Source organism: Hoplias malabaricus, chromosome 11 (genome assembly GCF_029633855.1).
Source record: "Hoplias malabaricus isolate fHopMal1 chromosome 11, fHopMal1.hap1, whole genome shotgun sequence".
Taxonomy (NCBI): domain Eukaryota; kingdom Metazoa; phylum Chordata; class Actinopteri; order Characiformes; family Erythrinidae; genus Hoplias; species Hoplias malabaricus.
In genome coordinates, this window is record NC_089810.1 from 21,434,425 (window position 1) to 21,449,233 (window position 14,809).

A 14,809-nucleotide genomic window follows, 5' to 3' on the forward strand; every position below is an offset into this window, starting at 1 on the left:
GGCCACTGTGTCAACACCCCTGACATTTTCTACATTCTTGTGCTCCTAACATCACTTGGGAACCAAGATATCTGAAGGTATAATGGAAATGATCATTGTCAGTGTCTACAGCCAGAACAATGAATACAGACCCTTGACATATCTACCCAAGGTGACTTTATTTGTTTGCTCTTTTCTGTTGAAGCTATATGACTACTATACAGAAAGCTCCTCAACAGCAGACATGTACAGACATGCAGCAATTCACTTCTAAGACCACCATGTATCTCTTATCTGTTCATGGTTCAGATACTTGAGCTCCAGCATTTCTCAATTCAATTCAAGTTATGAGTAAATATTAAAATAACCTAAGGATAACTCACAATAACCAGGAATATATTAGGACATGCAAACACATTTTTAAAATGTGAGTAATGAGACATAGATTGCATTTGCTTCCAAGTGGTCAAATGTATGATTAATGGTCCCAATATGATTCCTGGCACTCTGCCCGTAGGTCACTTCCCCTAATTCCACTATTAGTCCAAGGCACCTGAACCACTCAAATTATGTAAGCCATTTAAAACTCAGTCTTTGGGGTTGTCACATTGTGCAAAACCAAGAGCCTGCACTAAACGTTGCACTGGAAATGGAAGAAAAAAATCTCCTAGGCATAGTAAGGAATTTAAAGCATCCTGTCCTTTTGTAATGACTACAAAGAAATTACTGGAACGGTATTAGTCATATTTTATCTCTTCCTGTCATGTTGTCTTTATAATCTCCCCAGAAAATGGCAGGTCACATTCTGGCAGGCTCACAACTGTTTCCCCTGGATGCGTTGAACTCACCTGGCATACCACCTTTCAGGACACAACCCCAGAATCCAGGTGTGTTTTCCTGGGTCAAGTATCAAAAACAGCAGCTCATTAACATCTTCAGCTTTAATGAATTCAGTGCTTGCATATGTCCTATAGTCGGCCATCCACCAATTTAATCACAGACATCCAGCCAGGCGTGCTTCCACCTCTGTCACCATGGGACACAATATGAATATTCTAATTATTCTGTTACAGAACACTCCCTACGGCTAAATCGCACACATACACACAGATACACACACATACACACACAATGTGAAGGGAATATGATGCTGAAGCATTTAAAAAAGTGCATTTCTATTCAGTGCCACTACTGATTTAGAAGCAGCAGTGAACTCATGGGACAATCTTGCCAAATAATGATCTCTGCAGGAGAGAAAAGCAAAGAGTTTACATGGATATGCTGCCAATTTTAAACATGTACTCTTCACTGCAGACAACGAGCCAAGCTATTGAACTGATGAAGGCATAGAAAAGCTGTGATTCTCTGAAACCTCAATATATTGTGTTTTTTGTTTGTTTGTTTGTTTTTTTATATCAAAACATTCATAAGGCATAGTTGGGCTTCTAACTACAGGGGCCATGTTTTACTGGAATTTTCTAGTGTAGCAAGTATGAACAGAACAGAAAAATAAACAAACATTTAAAACCCCCAGAAAATTACAAAAGCAATAATCTCTTGTGCAAAATCAGAATAGAAATTTGTTACTTAGACTGTTTGAAAAATATTGTACATTTTCTTTGGAAACAGCTTTTCTGTATAGGCATACAAATACAAAGGAGTTTATTTTTAAGTCTAGGAAGCAAAGCCTCACTACAAAGATCACCACATTTGCACGTATTCACCCTTAGTCACAACTCTCACATGTGAGCTGGTTCACTGGTGATTCTTATCATGCCTTTTTATTTAATTAAGGTCTGTCCTCTGTATGGTGTAGATTTCTGTTCTTGTCCTGAATCTATGCATTCATCTTCTTTGTCTTTGTGCCTTTACATTCATTGGTTTTGTTAATTAAATATCTACTAACCTTAGCATCTGCTTCTGATTCTCGGTTTGTCCCGCACAATCATGGCAGAAAGAACCACACCTTAAAGGGGATGTCTGTGATTGTAGGAAAACTCTGTTCTCTCTGGTTTGTATACATTCAGAAGCTCAGTGTCTTCGAAGATGCTACGATATTTTTGAGGTAAAAAAAAAATGACTGTGGATTGTACGGGGCTGAAATTTTAACTTGAGGTGTTCCGTTTGTAGCATTTTTAGTAATGAAGTTAGCGTTCTCCTGAATTTGAATCTGACAGCAGGAATATGTTAATAACATCTATGGAGCAGCAATAGAACAATATACTCATATTGGTTTGTGCTTTTCAACGTTTGGAGTTCTCTCCATTGTTTATAAAACTCCAGATGCCATTTTTCTGCCATGATTGAGAGAGAGAATCCCTAGCATAACAGGCTGAGACACTTTTTTTACCCATTTACTGACATTGAGGCTTTGTTAACATTTCACTGGTTTTGAGCAGGCAAATAGCAGAGCTAGCAAATAGTGAGGAAGAAATCGTTTTCTTCAAAAATGAGTGTTGCAAGTGATATTATAAATGCAAATAAATCAATCATATAAGGTAAAGCACATTTTGAAATATATATAGTTCACATTTCCATGCTTTGGGCTTTCAATTTAAGGTCTTTCATTCTGAGTTCAGCCTGAAATATAGTGCAGTTCATTGTTGGCTTTCTTTTTATCTTGCATTTTAAGCCCCTTTCACTAACAGGGCTCCACTTCTCATATATCATTATAAGGAAAGAACTTCTTGCATGAAACAAAATCTGTGCAGGAAAGAGCACATGTTTGCAATAAGAATGTCATGAAAAAGAAAAAAAGACAGACACACACCTTGAAATAATGTATTCCATATGCCAGCTGTATAAGATGAAGTCGTGGCAATCAATCTAAAACATTATTTCTCCATCTTTTTCCTGGTGTACTGCTATGCTGCACATTTTTTCCCTGCACTCAACACATTTGGCTCAATTCTACAGCTAATTATCAAAGCTATACTGTTTCACGTGCACTGGAGAAGGGGCATTGTGCTAATACACAAGTAGAGTCTTCAATTTGAGTTCACATTTACATACATAATGCTACTTTTTGATTAAATGACTTGTAACCGCATGCTCATACAACTACATATGTTTATGCCCAGGCTTGTGGAGTGAAATTAGTACATAAGTTCAAAGAAAAATGGTACGTAGAGGCCAGTATGGCTGAGTTTATAGCGCTACTACAGCTCAGATAGAGAGACCAAAAACAGGGAAGGTAAGACAAATAGCCAAGTGTGACAGACAATCCTAACATACACATACACCATAAATATACGCACATCCTCATGTGTGCTCCTCAACCCTCACAGCTGTGTAACACCGGGGTAAAGGACAGAAGGTCAACAGTTTTTCACCATGCCTTACTAATTCCCCTCAGGGGGATTCCTGATGTAGCCTTAAGTGTCATTCCATTACTTTATCAGCTCAAGTAACGTTTGTTAAAATACTCCTTACATAGTTGAAGGGCAATTAGCAAAATGTCCACAAAAGCCTCTGAGAAAATATTTAAACAGCCTACTTTCCAAACCTGATCAAAAAAGTAAACAACGCTTTGGTGCAATTTTGTGAGTGCTAAAACATTTAAATATGTAATAAACAGAAACTTACACTTGAATTCATATGTTCAAACTTTGTTATTTTAATTTGTTAGTGTTCTGCTTTGCAAGCTAACTCTAACACAGCAAGCAACCACTGCAAAGAAGAGCAATGTTCACGGTTTATATTCTGAAGCTTAAACCTAGAAACAAATGATGCATGAACTTCAAAAAACAGAGTACATTCCAGTTTGTTCACTAAGTAATTAGCTCACTGAGGCTAGCCCAGCCAAAATGCAATTCGTGTTAAAAGAAAGAAATCTGCCCCATGGTTATTCCCTCTTTGCTATTTCCTGTGAGTGGTTACTTTACTATGTTCTGTAGGTGCTGAGCACTTTCGAGTCATGAGGTCAAGTCAGCAAAGGCATGTTAGAACCACTAATGAAATGAAGAGCTTCTTTATTGTTATCCTGCACTCTCTCTTGCTCTGGTTCTCTTACTCTGCTCCCTCCAGGTCACCTCAGTTCCTCACAAAGGGAAGGTGATATCAGCAGCAACTAAACAGTAATTCTATCCTCTGTGTACACAAGGCACAGATATAGGTCCATTATAAAAGTACACTTTTGGGATGGTCTAGTTCGGCTTCTCTGCTAAACAGATTAATGACAGTATATCTGTGTTTAAGGATTGACTGATGTAATCTTTGTCATTTACCAGCACACCATACTGCTGACATTATCACGCTGCCACCCAATCTTTCCAACAGACGGTGTTGCATTGATCTGGGATCACTGGTGACCCATGATAACCTGTGTTGGAGTGTTTGCTGTGAGAAAATATGCTCTTTCCTCCAGCTTAAACTTGCTTGTCAGTGTTGTGAGTTATGTGACATGTCGTGGCCCATGCGGTGGATTTACTGCAGTGAAGATTGCTGGTAATCTCCCTGCAGCCGGTGGCCAAACAAGGGAGGATTTTATGACTGCTGATAGCAAAGCAGCTTGCAATCGTATTCTGTTTGAAGTGAATGAATGCAAACGGGCTTATGGCAAGCATTTATAAAATGCTTACTCACTGTGTAATGTAGAGAAACACAATATATATAATTTATTAATTTTATCAGGACACGGGGCAGAAGGCTTCAATATGCAAATAAGACTGTAAGCATTCTTAGTTTTTTTTTTTTGTACTAGGTAGTACTTCATGTAATACCAATGCCGTACAGCAAGGATTCTGGGGTTCTTGGTTCTATCAATGGCTTGGGACACTCTCCGCGAGTAGTTTGGTGTGTTCTTCCCATGTCTATGTGGGTTTCTGCTGGGTGCTCCAGGTCCCACCCAAAGTTCTAACAAAGACATGTTGATGACTGTGTGAAACTGTCCAGAGGTATGTCTGACTGAGTGAGTATGTAATACCCTGTGATGAACTGCCTTTCCATGAACCCCAGAGATGTATGAACACCATGCTGCCACTCCAGTCAGATTGTATTAAAAAGGTAACTACATCACTAGCCACTGATGCATACTACCCAATTTTCGCAATATGTGTGATTGCACAAGCATACATGAGAACCCCTATATTTCGGTTTACTCTACATATGTGAGGAAGACAGTGTGTAATGCACGGCTCATTGTTTTTCCACAGTATAGTAATAATGCATTCCCTTCTGTCAGGACCTGCCACTTCATGCTGGGAACCTTCTGTTGCTCTGCTCTAGCACATTCACACAAATGCCACCAGTTGTCTGAAGGGGAGAATTTATTGTACAGCTCACATGCTATTGTGCCAAATCTTGTGACCATGCAATAACAAGGCAGCACATGGTCTGCGTGGGGTACGAATTACACATATTTCGTATAATCCCTGTCCAGATCACGCTCAGTTCCTCTGATACTCACAACTGTCTGCCACAGCTAATCCTGGAATGCCCCTTGAGTATGATAACATGTTGACTGAGGAAACTCACATGTTTCCACATGTTGGTCAACCGATACTGACGAGTAAACCAAACAGTCATCACAGCCAGTCAGGTCTGACAAGATTGTCCACAAGAAGTGTGGAGCAGCTAGTTCTGTTTGATATTTTAACTTTCCTTTCTCACCATGATCTTCTTTAAGTTGACTATGAGTCTTATATCTCTTATAGTCATTTTAACAAATGTTGTGGGAAAAAAACAAGGACAAATGCATAATGGAGGTAAATGGAGAAAATTCTGTTTTAAGAAGAACTTAAGAATAGTATGGAAACTGCAATAAAGACAAAGTAGTAGATGAATTAGGTCACTAAGAATTCTGGTAAATGTTCTGTTTAAATATGTTTTATTATTTTATTCTGACACTGAAAAAATAGTCATTTGTACATTGTATTTCTACAAAACACTTTCATTGATGTGTGGAACAATGTCATTATAGGAAAGCTGTTTTTAACTCAGAAAGGTTTTTCACATTCACACATCCCTTTTACAGAAACAGTTTCGTAAAGAACTATCTATTAAAAGATTTGATGGGAAAAAAATAGTGGCTTCTCTCTGGCATCACTCCAGAGAACCTTCTTGTTACAGTTATTGTATTATTATTAAATGCTCCAACATAGAGTCCATTAGGTCTTACTGCCAGTGAGTTGGCTAATGACTTAGTGAAGAGCTTTGCAAAGTCTACAAAGGAGCCCGACTTGTAAAATAGTAATTAAGCACACGACATGACTACAGGTCTGTAGTTGGAAAATTCATGGTTTTGTTTGCACTTTCATTGGCAGAATACAGTAAAAGGAGTAATGAGTTCTCAGCAAATTGTTACTGGTTGTCAGCAGTGCCTACATTCGTACACTGACATCAACAGCACTTACAGATCCCTGGTGTTGGGACAGCCTGGTACAACTACATGCCTGCTCTTACATTGCCTTAACATATAAAACACACACACACACACATACACACACTTCAGTGCCTGGCACAGAGAGGATGCAGCTCCACAACAGACCTGTTCCACCAAGCTGCCCACAACTGCTGCTGCACCTCAGCCCCCACATTTACTGCAGTGAGGTGGAGGAAGCCTACATGTTCCATTACAGGCCACATATTAAATATCAACACATATCCATTTCAGCTCCTATGTAAAACATTCAAATTACAAATACAAACTGTCAACAGCACAGTATCATGCAGTCACACAAAGCTATGAGATTACTGTGCTGTGGGTGAGTATTCACCATAAAACAACAACAACAAAAACAAGAAATCAGCAAAATGATCTGCCTTTAGGAGCAGAAGAAAGTGTGGGCCATAACAACCCCCAACTTCACACGTCCCTCAGGGAAAGGATCTAGACTGCACGGTAGGAGATGCAATCTCTGCATAACTTGTATATTACAGCATGTAAATCTCTGGCAACTCAAAGTATGCAGCAGTGCTACAATCCATCACCAAGTAATGAGTGGCTGAAGCTGTAATCATTTTAACTTCATCTTGGAGCAATGTCAGAGTCAATTTAAATTGCTTGGGTTAATGTCTCCCACTGTACTGAGTCACCCAGTCAGAGGACTCTTTAGCAAGGAAATCACTGTATCTCTGTGCTAAGCCTTCCTAATGCCTTTACTTTACTTTAACTATTTGGAGTATCCACTCTAAATCATTTGCAAATTCTTGTTGTAAACTGACACTCAACTGCATGCCTTTTAATTTCCATTTAAATGCCATTTAATACCATTTAAATGATGTCACCTGACATCATGCTTGACCATACCCTAACCCAAACGCTGCTAGAATAAACTGATTTTACAGCATCTACTGATAATACAGATAATAAATGCCCTTAGTCCTCCTGGTTTCAGACTCTTTGTGTCAACAGTGGAAGGAGGAACACTCCCACTCATCTGCAACATTAACAGTAAAAGACTGATGATGTCTTCTTTCTCACCAGTAAAAATGTTGTACTTTATTATTATTATTATTATTATTGCAGTTTTCTTTTCCACCTTAAATAGGAGACTTTACATTGTTAGTTAGAAGTAGCTTCTTATTTAAAATTTCTGCTCCACTATAAACAGTGATCTATGAGGCAGATTTTTACATTTTTTATTCTCCAGCATCTCATTACAAGATTCATTTCGAGCAAAACTAGTTCAGCATGTATTTTTTTGTATAATTTAAAGTGGAATAAAAACAGAAAATGTCAACTATTATGTATTGCACTGCATTTTAAAGTGGTATGTTTAATCCACATGCATTCGTCTTGCTGTATTTAAAGACAGCGTAAAGAATCTACTATTCTTTTTAAATCTCTTTTTACAATTCTATTGATTCACCTATCCATATTTCTACTGGTTGAGGAACTTCCATGTCAGAGTCCACTGCAGCAAAAATCTAAATGGTTTAAATATTTTTGACGTCCAACACTGCATCCTTCCTCTGAATACAGGCATGTATCTAGCCCAACAGAATTAATGAGGCATCCTTACTGAAATACACTAGGGAGATTTTGATGCTGCATCAGCATTTAGTTTAAGGAAATTCTTAGCATGTTGTAACACTTAAAGTGGAACAAAAATAAAATTAATAAGAAGCACACATCAGCATCTATTAGCTGCACTGTCTTACAATGTAAAATGTTGCCTTATGGCTACAAACTCACACATAATGTCATGTGTAACCCGGTTCTGGCTTCCTCTTTCAACTTCCCATTCTACTTATAAACAATGCAGTAACATTCTGATGCGTGTATAGTTTATGGGAATGTGGAGTATAAATCTGTCACTGTTGTAATTTTAATTTAAACAATGATTAGTTGAAGCTTACCCATGATTTACAAAACCGAGCTAATACGCAATGGCCCAAGAATCGCTTTAGTTGCTATACTAAGGAATGCTCTTTACAATAAAAAAATTAGCCCTTGAATACATTTGAAACAAACATTACTCTGTCTAACCATAATAAAGCATGAAGGGGCCTTTAAAAAAACACATCTACAACAAGCCAGGGAAAGCACAATGTGTCATATTTTAATGTCATATAAAAATATGATAAAATATTGTCATGTTCCAAACTCCTATAGCAAACCATCCAAGCATAGGTATCAAAATACCATCACTGTCAAAAACTAATGTAACTGTATGTCTGTATGTAATATGACTTGATGTAAATTCTATGCAGTTTTGACTAAATTTCTTAGCCCAGTCCTCATGAATTTCTCAAATATTGTAGACAAGATTAAGCATTAAGAGAATAATTGTTATTAGACTCCTATTGACAGCCACTTTATATTTTCTGGCACATACTGGAGTGTGAATACAAATTCAAGCGATACTCCAATAGCTCTGTCAGTAAGGCAAAGATACATGTACATACAAACTCCCATCATCTGTAATGAATCCAGCCTGAGGAGATATATAAAGACTGCTATGGCATCATCTGCCTTCCTATGGTCATGTTATGGTTGTCAAACATAACATTGCACAAGAACTGCAGGAAGGTTAGCCAAGAATGGGCTCAACTGGAGGGAGCATCATTCGATTATGTCATCCTCCACAGAGGGAAAACCACAGGCTTCTTGACACAGAGATGTGAGCCACAAACCTTAAGGACACTGAGTCACTGGTCTTTTCATGCCATGTCGAACCAAGACCCAAATGAAAGATTGAGGTCTACTTGAACTGTGTTCTTAAAAACCCCAAAGGCACATTTGTAAACATTGAGAGTGCTGAGTTACACTTGATGAGAGAAAAGTCTCCACAAACAATGCATGTGGTCACTTAGATACAAACAATGGCCATCAGATAATTTAAGTGCTCTTTCTCATACACAAATGTGCCCCCCAATACAAACTCAAACCCCAGCACTATCTGAAAAAGCAAATCTGTTGTGTTATCCCAGTAAAAAGACTGATGATATGAGATTCTACACCCCTGGACTCAGCCCTAAACATCCTAATGCAGGCTAAAATAATATACACAGATGATGTCAGTGCCTGGGCGACTGGCCCGAGAGACCATTGCAGCGAATAAACATAATAGCAGGGTTACTCAAAAGGTCCATCAACACACAGTGAGGACAACTCCACTTTCATTAAGTTTAAAGACTTGAGAAACAAGGAAATGAAAATTCTCTGCAAGCTACATATAATCTTAATGCGTAAAAAAGTTTGTGTGTATAGCACAGACTGTTTCCTGTGAGGACAGATGAAGCTTAAACAGGAATTATGGTGCATGCACACTGACATTATTTTAGGCCAGTGCACAGATGTGACATATGTGAGAAGCAGACATGTGCCTGTATGACAAAATTTGTTGCATGCATCATTTGTTGTCTAATTTATATATATATATACATATATATGAGAATCTGAGCCACATAAACTTTAATGAGGTCGCGTACTGGTGTTGGGTTATCCTGTGTCAGAAAAATGATTTCCACTGCTCCACACTAGTTTGAATGGAGATTACACCAGCAATGCCTTGTCAGCAGTGGGTGCACCTTAAATAGCAGAAGTCCCTGTGAAGGTGTCTACAAACTTTCCATCTAATGCACTTAAGTTTTGGATCCATGTCTGTGGAAAACACAACACTGACATTCCTACAGTCCAAAGTGACCAGTGTAGGGAATTTGTGTGACACATTCAACAAACATGTGGGAGCACTGGGACTGTTTAACTGAAAAGCAAATCACAGAACACATCAAACAGACAGGCAGACACACACAATCTAGCTGGAATGTGCACCCAGGTCATGGAAGTGTGGGCAAGAATGAACAATGTCTGAGAACAGACAGGTGTAATTCTTACCTGACAGTTGTGAAACATTTATTAAGGTAAGGGAAGGCAAAAGCAGGTAAGAGGAAAGACATGTTTATATATAGAGAGACAGGCTCTGATTGAACTGTCTTAGGACAAACAGTGAATCTCTGTACAGCGCTGTGGATAACTTTTCTCCCCATGCTCAGTAATGAATTTTGGATGCTCATGATCCTGTCACTATTTTACCAGTGCTGTCCTTCTAGAATCACTTTTGATGAGTACAAACCACTGCATTTGGCACACTGCACTTTGAATGTGTTCTGATCAGAACATTCTGGCCATCACAACTTGACCCTTGTCCAAGTGGAATATCTTAAAGCTTGTTCACTAATCCTAACTACACTCAGCAACATCAAGAACCGACAGTTCACCTGCTGAACATAATCTTATTAGATTGTCTCATTCACTTCACGTGTTTTAATCTTGTGGCTTATCAACTGGAACATGTACGTGCTTGTTTACACCTACATGTAGACTACTATAGGTTCTCTACAACACTGTCCAGTATTGTTAAATTGTGCTGTTGTACCTGTTATCTTGCAACCCTAATGTTGTATTAAATCACTTGTAATTTGTAATGTATATTGTCACATTTTTATTACTGATTTTTTTTGGACATGGCCTGTTGTTCATTTTAATTTTATAATTTATTAATAACATAAGCACATATTTATGTGCTTCCAAAATAACATAAGTAGGCTACATAACTATTTCATCAATTTTTGGGTGGTCAGTGTTTTTTGATTATTTTTTTGTAACTGTATCTATTTTACTATGACTTTACTATTTTTTCTCTTTTAAATGTGACTGCTGCCGCACTCAGTGGTTCACTGGGGGCTAAACAAACTTGGTGCGACCTGTTGCTAGAACAGAGCACTCCCAGAGGCTCGCCACTGTAGTGTGAACAAGTTTACAGCTTCATAACAGACCTACAGTATGTTCAGGGTTCCTCTTTAAGCACTTACTGCAAGGTCCGAGAGATGTTTGATGATTGAACTACAGTAATTTTCTATTGGTGATGACGAGAAACTGTTTTTTCGCTGCAGCCTGTTGCTGGAGGTGATGGACTTACCGCTGGCATTTTTCCCGCAGACGAGGTGCTGAAAAGGCTGAAGCAGACCGTAGAGCTCCGGGTCGTTGTTGATGGCCTGCTCGAAGGCCTCAAGCGTGAGGGCGTGCAGTCCGTTGTCGTGGCCAGCCTCTCGCAGGGCACGCGTAAACACTTCGCAGAATAGCGTCTCCATGCATGCAGCCAGGTAGATGGCGGCGTGCTCGTGCACGCGCGCAGCCACACCGCTCTCCACCATCCAGCGGAAGAACCTCCCCACGGGCAGCCCGAGACCACAGCGCTCGGTCTTGCCGCGTCCGCGCGCGTCCTCCTCCGTGCTCATGCTGTAGAGCGAGAGCGCGCCGAGCGCCGCGGACGTGCACTTGGCCCACAGCGTCCACGAGAGCACGATGCGCACCGCGCTCTGCACCTCGTACCGTGTGCACCGTGCGTAGCGCGCGCTCAGGCGGCGCGCCTCCCGCGCTATCCTCGCCAGCGCGCGCCCCACCAGTAATGACAGACGGGCGAGGAGAGTGGGGGGTGCGCTCGTGCTCGGGGGCGCGCTCGCGTGCCCCTGCGCCTCGTCGCCGCGCCGCAGTACGCGCTCCACGTCGCCGAGGCTCCAGGGCACATCCTCGAGCTCGGGAAGCCGCGCGCACTGGCCGCAACACTCCAGGGTCTCGGCGGCGGCGAGCGCGGCGCGTGCCCCGTCCTCCAGGCTGCCGCCGCGCGCGTGCACGTGGGGCGCGTGCACGTGCGCCTCCGAGCAGCACAGGGACAAGTTGGACGACCTGAACGAGTCGGCGGCTCCGCCGTAGCCCGAGTCGAGCGTGAGATCCTCCAGCGTCCTCGCCGCAGATTTACCCCGCCTCGCCATAGCGCGGCTTCATGCCGCCAGCCACGTTTCAAAGTTCAATCCAGAGGCGCAAACAACAACAACAGAGAGTGCAACAGAGTGCAACAGAGCTTTGGAAGATCGCGCCCGTAACTTCGACACAGCAGCGTTGAGTGATTGCGTGTGTCTGTGTTTGTGTCTCACTCGCTGCACCGCAGCAGAAGCGCTGCTGTAGTAAAGGAGGAGAAGTGGGAGGGGCCGCGGGGTTTTTCCCCACCCGTATTCCGACAAGCCCGCCCACAGCGCCAGGAAACTCCGCCCCCTCCCAGTGACTATCGCTGACTCGGTCGTGCTTTCTGAGCTCAGGTAAAGAGGTGCCTGAATGGGTCGAGTTACATTCGTTTACACTTGTGGAAAAAAATAACGTTGTAAATGCTCAGGAAATATGAGGTCCTCGATAAATGTGAAGCCCAACACTGAGAGGGCTCTCAGCAAATGCAGTCCACTGTGGTGAGTGAGAGAATGAGTGAGAGAAAGTGGGAGATTTAGGAGAGAAGGTAGAGCTGGAGGGATTGAGAGAGGAGACAGCGAGAGAAATAATAGAATGAGAGTAGAGAGAGAGAGAGAGTGTGAATAAGAGCAAGTAAAGAAGGGTAAAGAAAATGATAGAGACCGAGAGAGTAACAGAAGGGTGAGAAAGTGTGTGAGAGAAGAGTGAGAAAGTAAGAGAGTTTTTTTTTAATCTTATTCCATGTTCCATATTCCAGCATTTGAATGTCATCACAAAGGGTTCAGTGCCAGTGGAACCTGAATGGGTTTCTGGAAGAGATGTTAGAGAGGTGATGTTCTAATTTGTTAAATATGTGGCCAGTTATGTAGAGAAATTAAAACTGCTACGTGACAATATACCATAAGAAGCTAAACATCATAGGGGTGATACATGAAAGGACAATACAGGAAAGTTAGCTGCTTTTTGTGAATTTAGTGCACTGGGACAACGAGCACTTACCCATCCAGAGTGGCCAGCAGTCATCCCAGCTCCCGAGGAGCAGTGGCCTTAGAATACCTTGGTTTTTTTTTTCTATAAAAATAGAAGTAAATCCTTAGCGTTTGCTAGCTATTAATCAGGGCACTTTTGTTGCTTTTCCACTGCATGGTACCTTCTCGGCTCGCCTTCTTGAGACATTATCTCTGGTAGCTTTTCCATTAGCAAAGCTCCCTCTGAAGTTTAGCTAGTAACATCACAAAACAAGCTACACTTTAGTGCCAAAAGTATTCACTCACTCATCCAAATCATTGAATTCAGGTGTTCCATGGCCAAAAGTGTATAACAAGCACCTAGGCATGCAGACTGCTTCTAAAAACATTTGTGAAAGAGTGAATAGCTCTCATTAGCTCAGTTAATTCCAGCATAGTACAACATAGTCGTGAAAGTTCCTTGCTTCTAAATGTTGTAAGGTGTATAGTGCACAGAGGTTGCCAAATTTCTTCAGAGACAATCACTATAGACCTCAAAACTTAATGTGGCCTTCAGATTAGCTCAAGAAAAGTGCGTAGAGAGCTTCATGGAGTGGGTTTCCATGGCCGAGGAGCTGCGTCCATGTCTTACATCACCAAATTCAATGCAAAGTGTCAGATGCAGTGGTGTAAAGCACACTGCCACTGGACTCTAGTGACAAACCACACTTCTCTGTATGGCAATCTGATGGATACGCCTGGGTTTGGCAGTTGGGCTCTGCCCCTTAGTTTTAGTGAAAGAAATATTTAATGCTTCAGGATACCAAGAGATTTTAGACAATTGCATGGGAGCAGTTTGGGGTTGGCCCCATCCTATTCCAACATGACTGTGCACCAGTGCACAAAGCAAGGTCCAAAAAGACATGGATGAATGAGTTTTGTGTGGAAAAACTTGACTGGCCTGCACAGAGTCCTGACCTTCACCTTTGGAAAATATTACCAAAGGTAATGACCAGGACTTCTCATCCAACAACAGTGTCTGACCCCACAAATGCGCTTCTTTAAGAATGGTCAGAAAATTCCCATAAATACACTCCTAAACCTGGTGGGAAGGTGTTGTAGCTGCAAAGGTTGGGCTGACATCATATTAAACCTTATGGATTAAGAATAGGATGTCACACAAGTTCATATGTATGTAAATACTTTTGGCAATATACTGTATTTTGGCGGCATTCACAGAAGGCCACCCCAGTCCCCTATCAGAAAAGAGACCACCATGAACCCTGGAGGAGCTGAAGAGATTCTGCATTGAGGGGTGGTCTCAGATTGCTCTTTGTTCTTCAGTCTCTTTGAGTCCTATAGAAGTCTAATTTTGGCTGTGTGGGCATAGGGACATTGAACAATGGACAAAAGGCAGGAAGGGTATAATTATAAGGGGTTATGTTAAATATGGCAGTAGGCCTATTACTACTGAACCTCAGCCTAAGATTTTGCTACATGCCTTTCTAAAATCCCAGTACATGCTTCCATTGCAATGGTGTCTTCACAAGTCACTCATGCTGTGGACTCTGAGGTGTTCCCATACAATGTCATTTTAGTCTTTGACACTAAGAACTCAACATCTTTCAATGTTTTTCCTGAAATCAAGCTGAAATATGGACTCATTTGACTACAGCATTTATTTCCACTTTCTTTC

The 14,809-nt window shown here is 41.1% G+C and overlaps 1 protein-coding gene across 1 annotated transcript in view; it reads right to left on the reverse strand.

Annotated features, from left to right (window-relative positions):
* Nucleotides 1-12,334, reverse strand: part of btbd11b (BTB (POZ) domain containing 11b) — a 76,792-nt gene extending 64,458 nt beyond the window's left edge. The window contains exon 1 of the mRNA XM_066684713.1: nt 11,346-12,334. Coding sequence (XP_066540810.1) covers nt 11,346-12,198 — 853 coding nt within the window. The 5' untranslated portion in view covers nt 12,199-12,334. The remainder of the gene's footprint in view (nt 1-11,345) is intronic.
* Between the last annotated feature and the right edge of the window lie 2,475 nt (nt 12,335-14,809).